This window comes from Sinohyriopsis cumingii, chromosome 2 (genome assembly GCF_028554795.1).
Source record: "Sinohyriopsis cumingii isolate HCF-2022 chromosome 2, ASM2855479v2, whole genome shotgun sequence".
Classification (NCBI taxonomy): Eukaryota; Metazoa; Mollusca; class Bivalvia; order Unionida; family Unionidae; genus Sinohyriopsis; species Sinohyriopsis cumingii.
Genome location: NC_142962.1, coordinates 140,900,155 through 140,914,931, shown reverse-complemented (window position 1 = coordinate 140,914,931; position 14,777 = coordinate 140,900,155). Strand labels below are relative to the sequence as shown.

At 35.2% G+C, this 14,777-nt stretch overlaps 1 protein-coding gene across 1 annotated transcript; it reads right to left on the bottom strand.

Moving 5' to 3' along the window:
- Positions 1–1,916: 1,916 nt before the first annotated feature.
- On the bottom strand, positions 1,917–10,279 carry LOC149805953 (prostate stem cell antigen-like). The gene is made up of 3 exons (XM_089937153.1): positions 9,737–10,279; positions 4,699–4,826; positions 1,917–3,749 (listed from the first exon to the last, which is right to left on the bottom strand). The coding sequence occupies exons 1-3, from the start codon at positions 9,798–9,800 to the stop codon at positions 3,504–3,506; spliced, it is 438 nt and encodes a 145-aa protein (XP_089793279.1). The 5' UTR covers positions 9,801–10,279; the 3' UTR covers positions 1,917–3,503.
- Between the last annotated feature and the right edge of the window lie 4,498 nt (positions 10,280–14,777).

Genomic DNA, 14,777 nt, shown 5'->3' with positions numbered 1-14,777 from the left:
TAAATATCCCTATAGCGGGTAGAATCTATATTTGTTGACCAAAAGGTACTAAAAGGAAAGAATGGATGGATGAGACTCACAATGTCTTTCCCATTTAGGACAAGCTGAGTAAAGTGATCATGGCCATTGGCGCCCGCAGCATTGTTTCGTGGGGTGGGAATGGGGGACAAATATGTAGTAGTCAAAGGTGAAATCGGGGCGTTCCCCCCCCCCCCGCCCATGATCATGACATGCATATATAGCATGACGGATCCCAGGACCGAGTACAGCTGGGCATGCCTGGATTGAATACATGTATCCCAGTACGTGTTAATATCAATGGACCGACTGGTCATATAGAGCAGGCACGGGCAACTTTTTCTAGGGCACGTTCGGATAAGTGAATTTTAAAGCCACACCCTATTATGTAAATTAACTGATAAAACTAGCCGATCTGGCCCGTGGATCGTATTTTGCCACCATGATACAGAGGTTTCTTTTGAATATAGTGTGATGTCCACTCATAAACATTAAATAAAATCTAATGTCATAAGTATGAAAATAACAGCTGAAAAATTGTTTTATTTCAGTGCAATAAGACATGAATGTGTTGAACACAGGTAATTCGAAAACATGGATTGAATTCATCGGACAGTTTAAGATGGGTGGGGGTAACTGGCGGTAATGTGGTACACATTCGTTAGCAAGACCGGGACGTTTTCCTGGAACAAAAACAACGAATTCACATTACAAGTGAACAGGATCATATAATTTAGCCATGTTTTAATTAGATAGAATTATATATTTTTAATCACTTTTTGTAATATTCATTGCTAGTTGAAATAAAGACATCTGTTGCAATTATTGTGCTATTATTGCTTTAAACAAATTTAGTCCATTAGACAACGTTAAGCCATGAGCATCTGTTTCGGTTGTTTTGCTTCACCCTTGGCCATTAGGCTACCTTAATTGCTGTCATGCTGCATTGTTCTAATTATAGGACAAGAAAGAAAAAAAACTTTTCTATTGGTCAGTTAAAGAAAATGTCAGTATAAACAACATAGCATGAACAGTATGTCTGTGACAAACATCAATCAATCCAATAGATGAACAGTATGTCTGTGACAAACATCAGTCAATCCAATAGATGAACAGTATGTCTGTGACAAACACCAGTCAATCCAATAGATGAACAGTATGTCTGTGACAAACACCAGTCAATCCAATAGATGAACAGTATGTATGTGACAAACATCAGTCAATCCAATAGATGAACAATATGTCTGTGACAAACATCAGTCAATCCAATAGATGAACAGTATGTCTGTGACAAACATCAGTCAATCCAATAGATGAACAGTATGTCTGTGACAAACATAAGTCAATCCAGTAGCATGAACAACATGCCTGTGACAAACATCAGTCAATCCAATAGATTCTTTCTGAAGTGCGCTTATGGTAGGATTTTGTTGGATGTTCGGAGTGCAGTAAGGATATTAGTTTTATTGTCTTCATTTCTTATTATGTCACAGTTGATATTTTCTAGTAATATGTACATTTCTTCTCATATTAGATTATTTTTTAAATTAAGCTATACAATGTTAAGGAAGACGGTATGATCACTTCAAACAGGACTACCATTCTGTCCACGTGTCTGTCTGTCTGCACTCGCGATATTGCTTCACCACACTGATTGATTTTACACCTGTAATTAGTACCATTGTGTTTAGATTTATTTGGTTGCCCATCTCTCTAAATCGATAATTAATAAATATAAGAAGTATTAGGTCATTCTCATATAATAAACTGGCAAATGGAGTGGTATGCACATGCAAATTAGGTAATACGCGGAGGACGGTATTGTTATGAATATTTGTATGAAACGTATTTTATTTCATTGCAGGGTAGAAAACATAAGACAAAAACAAAAAGACAAATAAAACTAAATTCATTATTTATTTTACAGGACTGGAAAACCTCTTGCAGAATAAATTCATTTTTTATATATAAAATAAACACTGGATTTGCTTTCCTGTTCTTGGAGCCCGGATGAGTCCTGTAACAGTATTGGGAAAGGATATAAAACGTCCTGAGTTTGAATAATTATCATGATATAGCACGTAGTTTGAAGATTTAGGCAAAGTTGCTCTCATCCTAATCACTAAATTACTAAAGACACTTAAAACATGTAAAGATATCCACAAGTAATAAGAATTGAGTACAATAAGTTAGCGAATCGTTGACAAATGACCCAACGTTGCCGCGTAAGATGCTGCCCACTTTACACTGGTGGTCCAGTCTAAGTATATTATGAATTTAATTAATGCTTAATTTCTGTAATTCATAATTTGAAAAATGGGAAATACAATTTATATTTGTTTGAGACTGTATGAACAAACGTGCGGTCGAAACATCTTTCACATTATTGTAAGGTTCTCTTGCCTGTACATTCAAATTTCAGAATAGTGAAAAGAAGACGTAAACCGGTCTGCTACCATTTGTAAACAGTGGACTTTCTTGTATGTGTGTGTGTGTGATTTGGATTTTTAACGTAACTTTTACAATTGTTCAGTCATCACTACGATGTCTGCAGTGTGGCAGTTTATAGTGATGTCTAGCACTGGGGCATCATGTAGCATGATGTCCCATCATGTCACATTATCCTGACACCAGGTCGACCAGACCAAACGGTAATCTCTTAATGCTGAGCGCCAAGCAAGGCAGCTGTACCATTTTTGTAAGTCTCTGGTATGATTCGGCCGAGCATTGAACCCACGGCCTCCAGCATCCGAGGCGGACACTCTAACCACTAGGCCACCGGAGCAGTTAGGATTTTCTCGTACTGGGCGCACATATGTGCGGTAGCTGCATAGGCAGAGGTGACTATTTTCAAGATGGCTGCCGCTGCGGCGTTAGATCGGCATGAATTTTATATACGACCACTAATGCATTGTAAGAAGCCTTTCAGTGACAGCCTCATGTCGATATGACCAACCATTCAAGAGTAGGGGTAAGAAGATTTTCAAGATGGCTCATGTGGCGGCCATATTGCTCGCTTGAATTGTTGTCATGTAGAACCATCTAGACCTTGGAATCAACGTTTGTATAGTTTCATGATAATCCTCCAAGTAGCTTTGGAAAAGTTGCCATAGCCAACTTGTCCTGACGGACTGACAGACGAGGGACAATAAAACAGATAAAATAATAACAAAATATATCCTAGTATGATTTTTTTTTAAAAAACGACTATTTAATTTTCGTCTGGGCATGGGGTGGGGTTGGATTGTGGTTGCTTGTTAAAACCAAACTTTTCAGGTTACCAGTTTGCTTTAAAAAAAAAAAAAAAACACATTCTTACTCAGATTTTTTGCAGAAAAAAAATATTCGTTATATGAGTTGGAAATATACTATCTTGTGGTAACCGTAAAGAAAAATAAAACATACCACATTTCGAAAGAAAATCCAAATGCCCCCCCCCCCCACTTTTGAAAGTTAATCATCTGTATCGAAATGGTTTACAGTTTTTAAATGCTTCCTGAGCTATTGCTATGGACGAATTCACAAGCTATCAGAATAAGGCCAATCCAGAGGAGAATGTCAGGGCGAAATCGACCAGCACTGCTCGACTTGTTACACAGGTCAGTCACACAGCAAGTGTAGCATTTCTCTATGTCAGATTCATCACCCCAAATCCCGCAGTGATTACTACACGTGTCAGCACAGTCACGAGACATGGACGTGAACTTACCAAACGTCTCCACCCTTAGCACCTGAAATGAGGAAATGTTTATGAAGTTGTCCTTATTCCTTGATGGATTCTACTCAATAAAAACCTATTGTTGTTAGCCGCGGAGTATATTAATTCTGGATGGTATTCCAGCCAATTTTATATTAATGTACCCGAAATCTATATTAGAAAGCACGCTCGATCGGTCAAAATGACAGAGTTAAATAATTTTTGAAAAAAGGTCAAAACGAGAGGCCGCGTAAACAATTTAAAATCTCTCTCTCTCTCTCTCTCAGGTTATATTTTTTAAAAAACAGGAAAAGCAAGTAGTTTCATCATTTAATCTGATTTAGTGCAAATTGGTGCATTATTGAAATTAAGGGCATTGTTTGTTTGCTTATTTTGTGTTGCTAAAATGAGACAAATTTTGGGACGTTAATAAAAAGTAATATTTATTGCAGATTTTTAAAAATTCTACTATTGAGCCTCGTTTGAAGTTCTTTCTGGGATGATCTTTTATGTTCATGTACAAAAGGAAAAGTAAAAATGTATAATTAATTCTATGTTCGTGTACAAAAAGAAAAGTAAAAATGTATAATTAATTCTATTTTCATGTACAAAAAGAAAAGTAAAAATGTATAATTAATTCTATTTTCATGTACAAAAAGAAAAGTAAAAATGTATAATTAATTCTATTTTCATGTACAAAAAGAAAAGTAAAAATGTATAATTAATTCTATTTTCATGTACAAAAAGAAAAAGAAAAATGTATAATTAATTTCCGAGATATTTTAATCCAGAGTAATAGTATGTCACGCGTCATTTTTTTTTTTTTTTACATCACATGCTGCTTGTCCTAGTGGCCTAGGTAGTATGAGCGTCCGCCTCGGATGCGGGGTGTCGAAGGTTAGCGATATCAATAAAAATTTTTTTAAAGCTACTTAAAAATCTCTCTCTCTCTCACACACACACACGCACACACGTGTACGTACCATACAGAACTTTTGGTCTGCTCTGCAATCCTTCGTGGCGTTCACAGCGGTAATATTAGTTACGCAGATGTCAAACTCCCAACTGGTTGTGCATGAGTAACAAGTCAGTCCCACCACATGAATAATTCCTGAAAACAAATAGCACTTGTCTTACTTGACCGAACTGTTTACTTGGGGAATTTTGGAGTGTCAAAGTTCTTGACGAAAGTACAATGTTCATATGGTTTTTATCGCCCAAACTCCAAGAACCTTGTTTTGAGAACAGCCAAGAACATCATTCTTGGGTTGATAGACAAGAATTGTCAAAAACTGAGAAACAAGCCGAACGTCCTGTTATACAGATTTAATAGATGCTATGTTCTTAATTGGGTTTGGGTCTACCTGAATATTTTCTTTACTGACAGTGGTGCCTACTTGACTTTTGTTATTTTTTTAAGAAGATGCTTACTTCGAGTTGAGTTTAAGCCAAAACTTATTTATAAACTTGGAATGTTCTGGAAGAGAACATGTGACCCACATCCATGGTATTTTATTGTCTTAGGTCAACTGAAATTAGTATCTAAGGATGTGGTAAACATAATTATTCATTCCCGTTTTCAGTTCAGTCTACGGAATCATTTATTGTCGTGTCCAGATATAGTTTGAGAGGAATCACTTCTTTCAGTTATTCATTTGAATTACAAAGTGCTCATCAACGTTTTGGACTAAAACACTACTTTGGGATTATTGTGATTGTGAATTCATTCAAGACGTTCTAGATTATATCATTGTGATCCATTAAGACTGTTGGTACATAAGCACATTCAATATTGTAATTAACTTAGAACACTCTGTACATTTTGATTTGAAATAGAACATTTAGAGCTATTTGGGATTTAAATCATAATACTGTACGTTCCATTTAAATTTACACTTTGTAACTTTGAGAAATAATATTTGTTAATTGAACTGCTTAGCTTCGCTTCTTTTTGTTACTTAGTTTAATACCATATGGTCGTAATAGTTCATCTACCATATTTATGTTCGCACCTGAAGAAAGAAAGAAACAAGAAGAGCGATTGCTTGTAAGCAAACATATTTATGTGTGTGCATTAGTGGTGCCGCATCCGCCCAAGAAATGGGTGTGGGGGGGATACACAGTCAACGAAAGTTTTAAAATGATAGATTATCATGAATTCGATCATCCTACGTACCCGCCTTTCTTCCATGTACCTAAACGTATATCCCACAAAATGTGTTATTCCGTGGAATTGGGAAACGTTTACATCCGTAATGGGATTGGGGAGAGGGGTTTTGTATTTTACGGTACAGCAATATAAGTTGATTATTTTGTGCCGATGCAATCCGAGTAATTTTTCAAAGATGATTTTTGTTTCTGAAAAAGAAGTTTCTTTTTATAAGATCGTTTTTCATGACCAGTTTGACTGTCGTAATGAAGAAAATGTAAGGTAACAAATCTTAACTATCATAATGAATAAGCTTTGTAATTACGTTTTATTTATTAAAAACCTGTAACAGTTGGCAAATTTTTACCTCTAATCAATGTGTTTGAGACTCGGGCTCTGCAATGTGGTTATGTGACAAAGATTGCCAGTAGCTTCCCGTGGGTTCATGTTTCTTACAGGGGGTTTTCTCAGGATTTTCTTTCATCAGTTACTGGCCACCATGTGGTGAAAAATGGCATAAAACCCACAACTAGAAGAACAACAGCAATCAGTCAGTACAGTTTGGGAGCATTCTACTAAATTCTGTCAACTATCGTTTCACTTTATTATTTGTCAATATATCAGTTATTTTACTTCCTTGTTTTGCTAGCTTTGATGTTTACTGATTTGCGTGTACACACTTTTTAGCAGTTTGTAATTCGAGTCGAGGAAGAGATCATGAAGAAATGCATACCAAATATAAGTAGTCATACATAAAACTGCTGGTAATTGCTTTTTCCAGTAGGAATTGCACTCTATATCAGTAAATCAGATGAACTTGCCTTACTCTGGAAGTAAGTGGTCCCCGTTGCGTCTTCCATTCCCCTTTTTTCCCCTTCCCACCCTCTCCCAAGTGAGTCACCAATAATTTTCCATATTTCACTGTTGCCTGGGAAGCCACTTATTGTGTCTGATTAATTGCATGGAGTACAGTTTATTTATCCAATCTTGTTTCAATAGCAATTTTAACTCGTTATTGACTTTAGTACTGCAGAGGAAATGTCCCAAATGTAGCATCGAGTAAGTTGATATGAGTTGTCCTGAACTGGTGTTGAACCTTGGATTACGAGTCTGACACTATAACAGCTGAGGAACTACTGGTCCCTTGCCGGTTTACAGTCAAAACGTACCCAAGTCAAAATGTACCTATATTAAAACACCCATATTCTTTAATGAATGTCATAATTTTAGTGTATTGTGTTTCATATGACAGTGACCTGACTGATGAGCAATGGAAATCAGCTGACGCAATGGATCTCTATTATCTCATGATCTAGCTCCAACACACATTAAGAAATACGTCTTTAAGTCAGGAAGTATCATTTGAATATATTTATGTTGTGTTTTCCCCTAGAGAAAATTCTACCAACTGATCTAAACCATGCCTGATGACCGCTTCAAGTGTTTTAACCAGTACTCGAATGCACACGTTTTATACAGTTATTAGCGTCAGTTTTAAAAATTTCGCAATGAAAGCATATATGTATAGATCTGATGATTAAAAGCTTTTTTGACTTTTTATAATTAAAATATAAGAAACACAAAAATAATTTCCATTGCGTAGTTATTTGCGTTGCGTTCTATTTTTCCATTTCTTTTTTTTATTTCCATTGCATTCCATATTTTAGTCATACCAACTTGATTATCAGTAATACTTTACTTCTTTTTGTTAAATACTAGAGATTTTAAGGTGTAATATAAAATAGTTAGATGCATTAAAATCCATATATTTAAAAAAACTTTTATATTAATCAGATCAAAATGAATTTGAAAAATTAAACACCTACGATCAACTCAAATCCAATGTAACGTTCGATGGAGATGCTAATTATCATACAAATGCTCAGTGGCGGACAATTTTATTGCATTATGTGCTCTTGCGTCGGTTTGCACAGAAGCCCTATAAAATGCAATTTTCAAATTAATCAAATTTAATGCTTATCGACAAGTGAACTGGAAATATGTGCTGACTCACATGCAGAAATCACCTAAATCCAATTTAATTTTTGGTGCTTCTATTCTCGATATTTTCGTCATTTTTCAATCATGAGTAGTTAGTTGTCACAATCACTGAATTACGTATACATGATGTTGCCGCTATCTTAACTTCTACACGTGCATTACTTTAATCTTTGTGGGAATGCTGATTATCGTCACAAAGCGCGTGCCGACAATATATTGCGTATGCGCGACATAAGAACAATTTGATAATTCTACGAGTATTATTGGAAATTTGTTATGTTAAAGAGCTAAAATGAAATATTAATTAAATTATTGCAAAGTTCTATCTATCTATCTATCTATCTACATACCTACCAACCTATCTACCTACTAACTACATACCTACCTTATTCCTACCTACTTAATTTGGCTTCTTTATTTTCATCCCTTACAGACGCATTTGATTTGCAAAGTACTCTAGTGGTAAAAGTCATATGTCATGCATGCGCATTTACTCTATTTAAATGTAAATCATTGTTGTAAAATTTTATTTAATCCTGTATATCGAATGATCTGCACATCAACTGTCACGAAACTTCCACGCGAAAATTATCGATCGTTATGGATTTTTACAATGGTGGCCAGGTATCAAACTGGGTCAATATAAAAACACGTTGAGCCTAATCGTCACAATATATCAACATGCATAGCTTTCACTGTGACGTCAAAGCGCGCGATGGGTGTAAATAATGACTTTCCAAAGGAATATGGATGCATGAGGATCCCCAAAAAATAATCGGCGTTGAACTCCTACATGACATGTATGAATATTACTATAGAATACAGTGTTGAGTTATTCCAAAATAAATTGTTAAAAGGACACTCAATATCAAAGGAAATTTCCAAGGCCAAGATGTTGTTACATCAGTCAATGTATTTTTTTTTTACACTGTTCAAACAAGGCAATCTAAAAATGTCTGCTTATTCACAACTACTGAGAAGAATGTTCAACATATAAAACTAAAACGGTAAATGTCCGAACCTCAGCGTGTTGGGTCTTGCTTTAATTTGGGTAGGTTTGTTAATTTGGATAGGTTTTGATCTTAGTACGTATTGACTTGAGTACGTTTTGACTTAGTTACGTTTCGATCTGGGTACTTTTTGACTTGGGTGCGTTTTGATTTGGTTACGTTTCGGTCTTTGTACGTTTTGACTTTGGTACGTTTCGGTTTGGGTACGTTTTGACCTGTTCCCCGTTAAACAATGCCATGCATTATCTTTATCTCAGTGATGGATGTATGTAAAAGACCATCGAGTAGAATCATTCTAGTTACAATATTGGACACACTGACACAAAACGACTAATATAACATTTACATCTTTGATTTAATATACTGAAAACAAAAACAAAACAATTTTTTAAAATTTTCAAGCAGTAATAATACTTGAAACAGTGTCATTGTAATCATTCGAGTACCCTACCATAAAATGGTCATCAGGATAACAATTGTAATTATTCATAAATACTAATTTACGATAATCTTTCTGATCATGCCGTTTGAGCATGTAACCCGAACACATAAATGTAACAATCAGAACCTTTTTAAAACGATCTTGACTTGGAAACTCTACGTATTGAAAGAGTTGTTGTTGTTGTTCTAGGGTGGAGGAAGAACCCTGGAAACCCAGGGAAGAACCACCGACCCACGAGAAGCTACTGGCAGGCTTTCCCACGTACCCACGATAGCCGAGCCTTGGACTCGAACCCACGCAGACACATGTGAGATGGCAGTGATCCGGAACGGTCAGCACTTTAGACCATTCGGCCACTCGGGGCCCCTCACACTGAAAGAGAGTAATACACGCGTACTTGAGGAATCGGTCATACATACCTGGTGTCCACAGAAATGTGATGTACAACGGAATGACTTGCACATAGGAACCTAAGTTTCTCATGGTCTATTTTATAACAATCGTACGATACAATTTTCGGTTTGTTTGTACCGGTATAGCATTGTAATCCTGTACATGAAAAACAAACAGTTGAGTACTACACAATTCAAGATATTTCTTCGCTTCAATCAATATCAGTCATTTTGTCACGCCAGGTCAGCGAGCTTCTCAGTCCGTTTTTATCGAGCATCACAAGGATACAATATCCACTAGGAAAGAATCGGGGATAGTGTGCTGTTTTACGAATGGTTATATAGCACAAAAAAAGGCTGATGCTTAACAAACTTGATAACGCTGATCGGGTGTACCATATTATGATGCTCGCTTCTCGCTACTGCTTGCTGATAATGTTTAACCGAATGTAATCGGCAAATTGTTTTGTATCGATCAGTGAGCTCATGAAACAGTACGACCGTAGCTATTCATCGGCACATCTAATGACGGCCGTATTGCAGGCAAGTGGCGAAGGCTATTTTATACTCTTGAGAAAGCACAAAGAAATTATAGACGACCAGAAAACGGCTTTAAAAAGTAATTCAGGTGTCATATAATGGAGCATCCCAACTTTGTCTAAATTTCACTTTCTGATGTCATACTAAGGGTTCGAACTGATATGGCAAAATCGCATATCGATGACAGTAATTAGTCTTGATCGAAAATTATTCGTGGTACGGTGCTCTGTTTTCCGTCAGATGATTTATCTGACGTCACGACGTCACGTGACAAATTAATTAATATTCGTCATCAGTCACAGATTCAGTTCTTCTAGGTGTAATATGTTTGTTATTATGGTAAAAAAGTTGACACTTTCGGTCAGCAAACAGTTTTCTTTCAGACTGTGGCCTAAAATTACGAAAATAAACACTTTGTCGCAATCCTTTAGTATTGCCAGGTTTATAAGTAATATTTGCACCTGTAAACAACACGACGTTCCCGTCATAGTCGACGTTCTTTTTTCTTTGAATTGTTTATGCGCGGAACATGGTCAAAACATTTAATATTTGTTTCAAAAACTAAAGATCTTATAAAATACTGTGTACAATATAGTTTATAGACCTTATAAGATATCTCATAAATTATATAAGATATCTTTTAACTTTATAAGATATCTTGCATACAATTTTAATTAAGATATCTTATAAAGGATCACAAATAAAACGTACGAAATATCGTATACAGTTTATGATACAATTATAAAAACGTATGAGATATCTTACAAAGTTTGTTTAATTTTTATTTGTATTAGAATCAGGAGATAAAAAACAAACAATTTATATATGGAGAGACATAAAATCTTATACATACAAATGTATAAAAAACAAAACATCTCAGGATGTATTTGAGACAGGCAACCATGTATTGTCAATGCATTTGTGCAAATTTCTACACAAACAATATTTGCGACATATCAAGTATCTTAATGAAAGTGAAATCTATCTAATATTTTATTTTATAAGAATAAGGATGCACAATATTTTAAACATATTCAATATGTGAAGGATGTACAATGTGTGAAGGTTGTACAATATGTGAAGGATATACACAATTTGAAGGCTGTGCAACATGTGAAGGATGTGCAATATGTGAAGGATGTTCAATATGTGAAGGATGTACAATATCTGAAGGATGTGGAATATTTGAAAGATGTACAGTATGGGAAGGATGTACAGTGTGTGAAGGTTGTACAATATGTGAAGGATATACCCAGTTTGAAGGCTGTGCAACATGTGAAGGATGTGCAATATTTGAAAGATATACAATATGTGAAGAATGTCCGATATGTGAAGGTTGTCCAATATGTCAAAGATGTACAATATGTGAAGGATGTACAATATTTGAAATATGTATAATATGTGAAGCTTTAATCAACAAGAGTCTGATTAACTACGTATTAAAATATTCATACATGTGTAACCATTTGTCTCATCGTTACGGATGACTGCCATCTCACCTCTGTCTGCGTGGGTTCGAGTCTCGGGCTCGGCCAATATGGGTACGTGAGAAAGCTTGCCAGTAGCTTCTCGTGGTTCGGTGGTTCTTTCTGGGGTTTTCCTCGGTTCTTCCTGCACCATTTGTACTGGACGCCGTGTATAGCCTATCTTGTGCTGAAAAATGGCGTTAAAACCTACAACAACAACAACTGACCATTTGTACAATATTTATATTGGACTGCTTCACCTTTGAAGTATATTTCAGCTTTGCAATATCTACAAAAATCTGAACCGCTCCGGTGATGTAGGTGGTTAGAGCGCCATCCTCAGATGTTGGAGGGGACCCCGAGTGGCCTAGTGGTCTAAAGCGCTCTCCGTTACGGATCACTGCCATCTCACCTCTGTCTGCGTCGGTTCGAGTCTCGGATTCGGCCTATGTGGGTATGTGAGAAAGCTTGCCAGTAGCTTCTCGTGGGACGGCGGTTCTTTCCGGGGTTTTCCCGGGTTCTTTCTCCACCATTAATACTGGCCGCCATGTTTAGCCTATCGTGTGCTGAAAAATGGTGTTAAACCCCACAACAACAACAACAACAACAACATCAGATGTTGGAGGTCGCGGGTTCTACTCCCGACCAAGTCATACTAAAGACTTATAAAAATCGTACTAGCAACTGCCTCGCTAGACGCTCAGCATTAAGAGGTTAGTGTTAAGAATGGTTGTCCTGGTGTCAGAATAATGTGAATGAGTAGGACATGATGCTACATGTTTGCAGCATTATGTCTCATTGTTAGATATCACTAAAACAACCACACTGCAGACATACTAAAACAACCACACTGCAGACATCATAGCGATATGACTGAAATATTGTTAAAGTTACGTTGAAAATCCAAATAACACACACACACACTGAAAATCTGAAAAAAATACTTATAAATTTGTAGATGATACAATGCATTTTGTTTTTTATATAAAAGAAATATGTTGTTGGTTACCCCCCTCCTCGAAGTATTTTGCTTTTGATCTTAGCATTATCCCTTGGATTTTCTTATTTCTCAATGGTTGCAACTGTTATTTTCTTATCCAAATCTTATTCTTTTTTTACTCTTCATTGTATAAAATATTTATTAAATTTCATTTTCCAAATATTCATTATCTTTTTAAGTTTGTTTTCTTTTTTTTTTAAAAAAACTGAAGCATTTTATTTAGTTGTCACTAATTATAATTTTGTTACCAATAATTATTATTCTGTTGCCACTAATTATAAGTAATATGGTGTCTGAAAATGATTGTTTGGATATACGGACCTTAAGATTCTCAGGTTTAATGTCTTTGACATCATTTGCGACGGTATGTCTTCTTTACTTCATATATTGCATCATTTACTATTTTAATATGTTCTTCATCCCATAATAAAGAGGTATCCGTCTTCCAAAAGCCCTTCATCCTCTAACATTCTTTCCAAATCTCGTTTCTAAAAATATTCATGGCATAATACAAATACTAATAACATATACACTTAAAGCACTTGAATATGAAGTAAACGAGCTTGTTGTCAAGAATTTGCACAATGCCATGTAAACCATATTTGGTTTTCATTTAAAATCTTCCCAAAAATATAATAACTTTAACATGTCAGGCATATCTATCATTCTTTTCCGTGCATTTGGATTATTTATATTTTGAATAATAACTTTAACATATCAGGCATATCTATCATTCTTTTCCGTGCATTTGGATTATTTATATTTTGAAAATTTTCTAAATCCTTTTCCTTATCCAATATCAAGTTCCAATCACCAAATCACAACTAATGCAGTCTCTATGAAAATATATTATATTTTTCATTGCATTTTCCAAAAATTGTGGCTCATTATCTGTCCCATATATATTTGTTATTTTAATAAGATTCCATTTAACTGTTAAATGAACTATCCCATAATTTCCTATTTTATCTCCTTTGTATCGATTTTTTTAATCAGAATTTTTACTGAAGGAAATTGCCCCACTTCATTTACATTTTGTAATATTTTATAAACTTGACCATCTATCTTATAAAATATTTTAAGACATGTAGTTTATTAGAATTATATAAAATATAAATAAATATTTTATAAACAGTTAATTTAAATGCTCTTTTAAAGTGTACAAGATATCACAAGCTTTATAAGATGTCTTGTAAATTATGTAAGATATGTTTTAAACTTTATAAGAGCTCATAATTACAATTGTATATATGATAATTTATAAAATATATAAGATAACTTATAAAACATTACATATCTATAAAGCAAGAACAAGAAAGAAAGAAAGAAAATGACATCACATATCTTTAAAATCAACAAAATGTAAAAAACAAACACCCCTCCAAAATACAAAAAATCTTATATAACGAACAGTTTTATAAGATATATTTTGAAAATTATGAGTCATTTTGTAAAGTTTCTCAGATATCTTGTATAGATTAGAAGATATCTGGTTTTCTCCAATAAATAACAATCTGATTTGGCACACCAGAAGGAGGTACCCAAAAAGTTTTCGAGTAAACAGGACATTTACTAGCGATCGAACTGAATACATGCCTGTTTACCCATACACCATAATACAAGCTTTGAATAGTCAGAGAAAACTTTATAAGATATATAGACATATGTTGCCTCTCGAATTATTACCGTTCCTTTGGCCTAAGTAGTTAGAGCGCCAATCTCGGATGCAGGAGGTCGCGGGTTCGAACCCGGGACGAGCCATACCAAAACTGATAAAAATGGTACTATCAGCTGCCTCGCTTGGCGCTCAGCATTAAGCGGTTAGTGCTAGGACTGGTTAGCTTGGTTTCAGGATAATGTGACTGGGTGGGACATGATGCTACATGTCTGCGGCATGATGCCCCAACGCTAGACATCTGTCACATTGCAGACATCTCAACGATATGACTAAAAAATTGTTAAAGCTACCTTAAAAATCCAAATCTCATCTTTACTTCGAAAGAACGGGAATACGGCCACTAATTTCGCGTTTACGTGGGGAAATGTTAAACCAGTATAATTA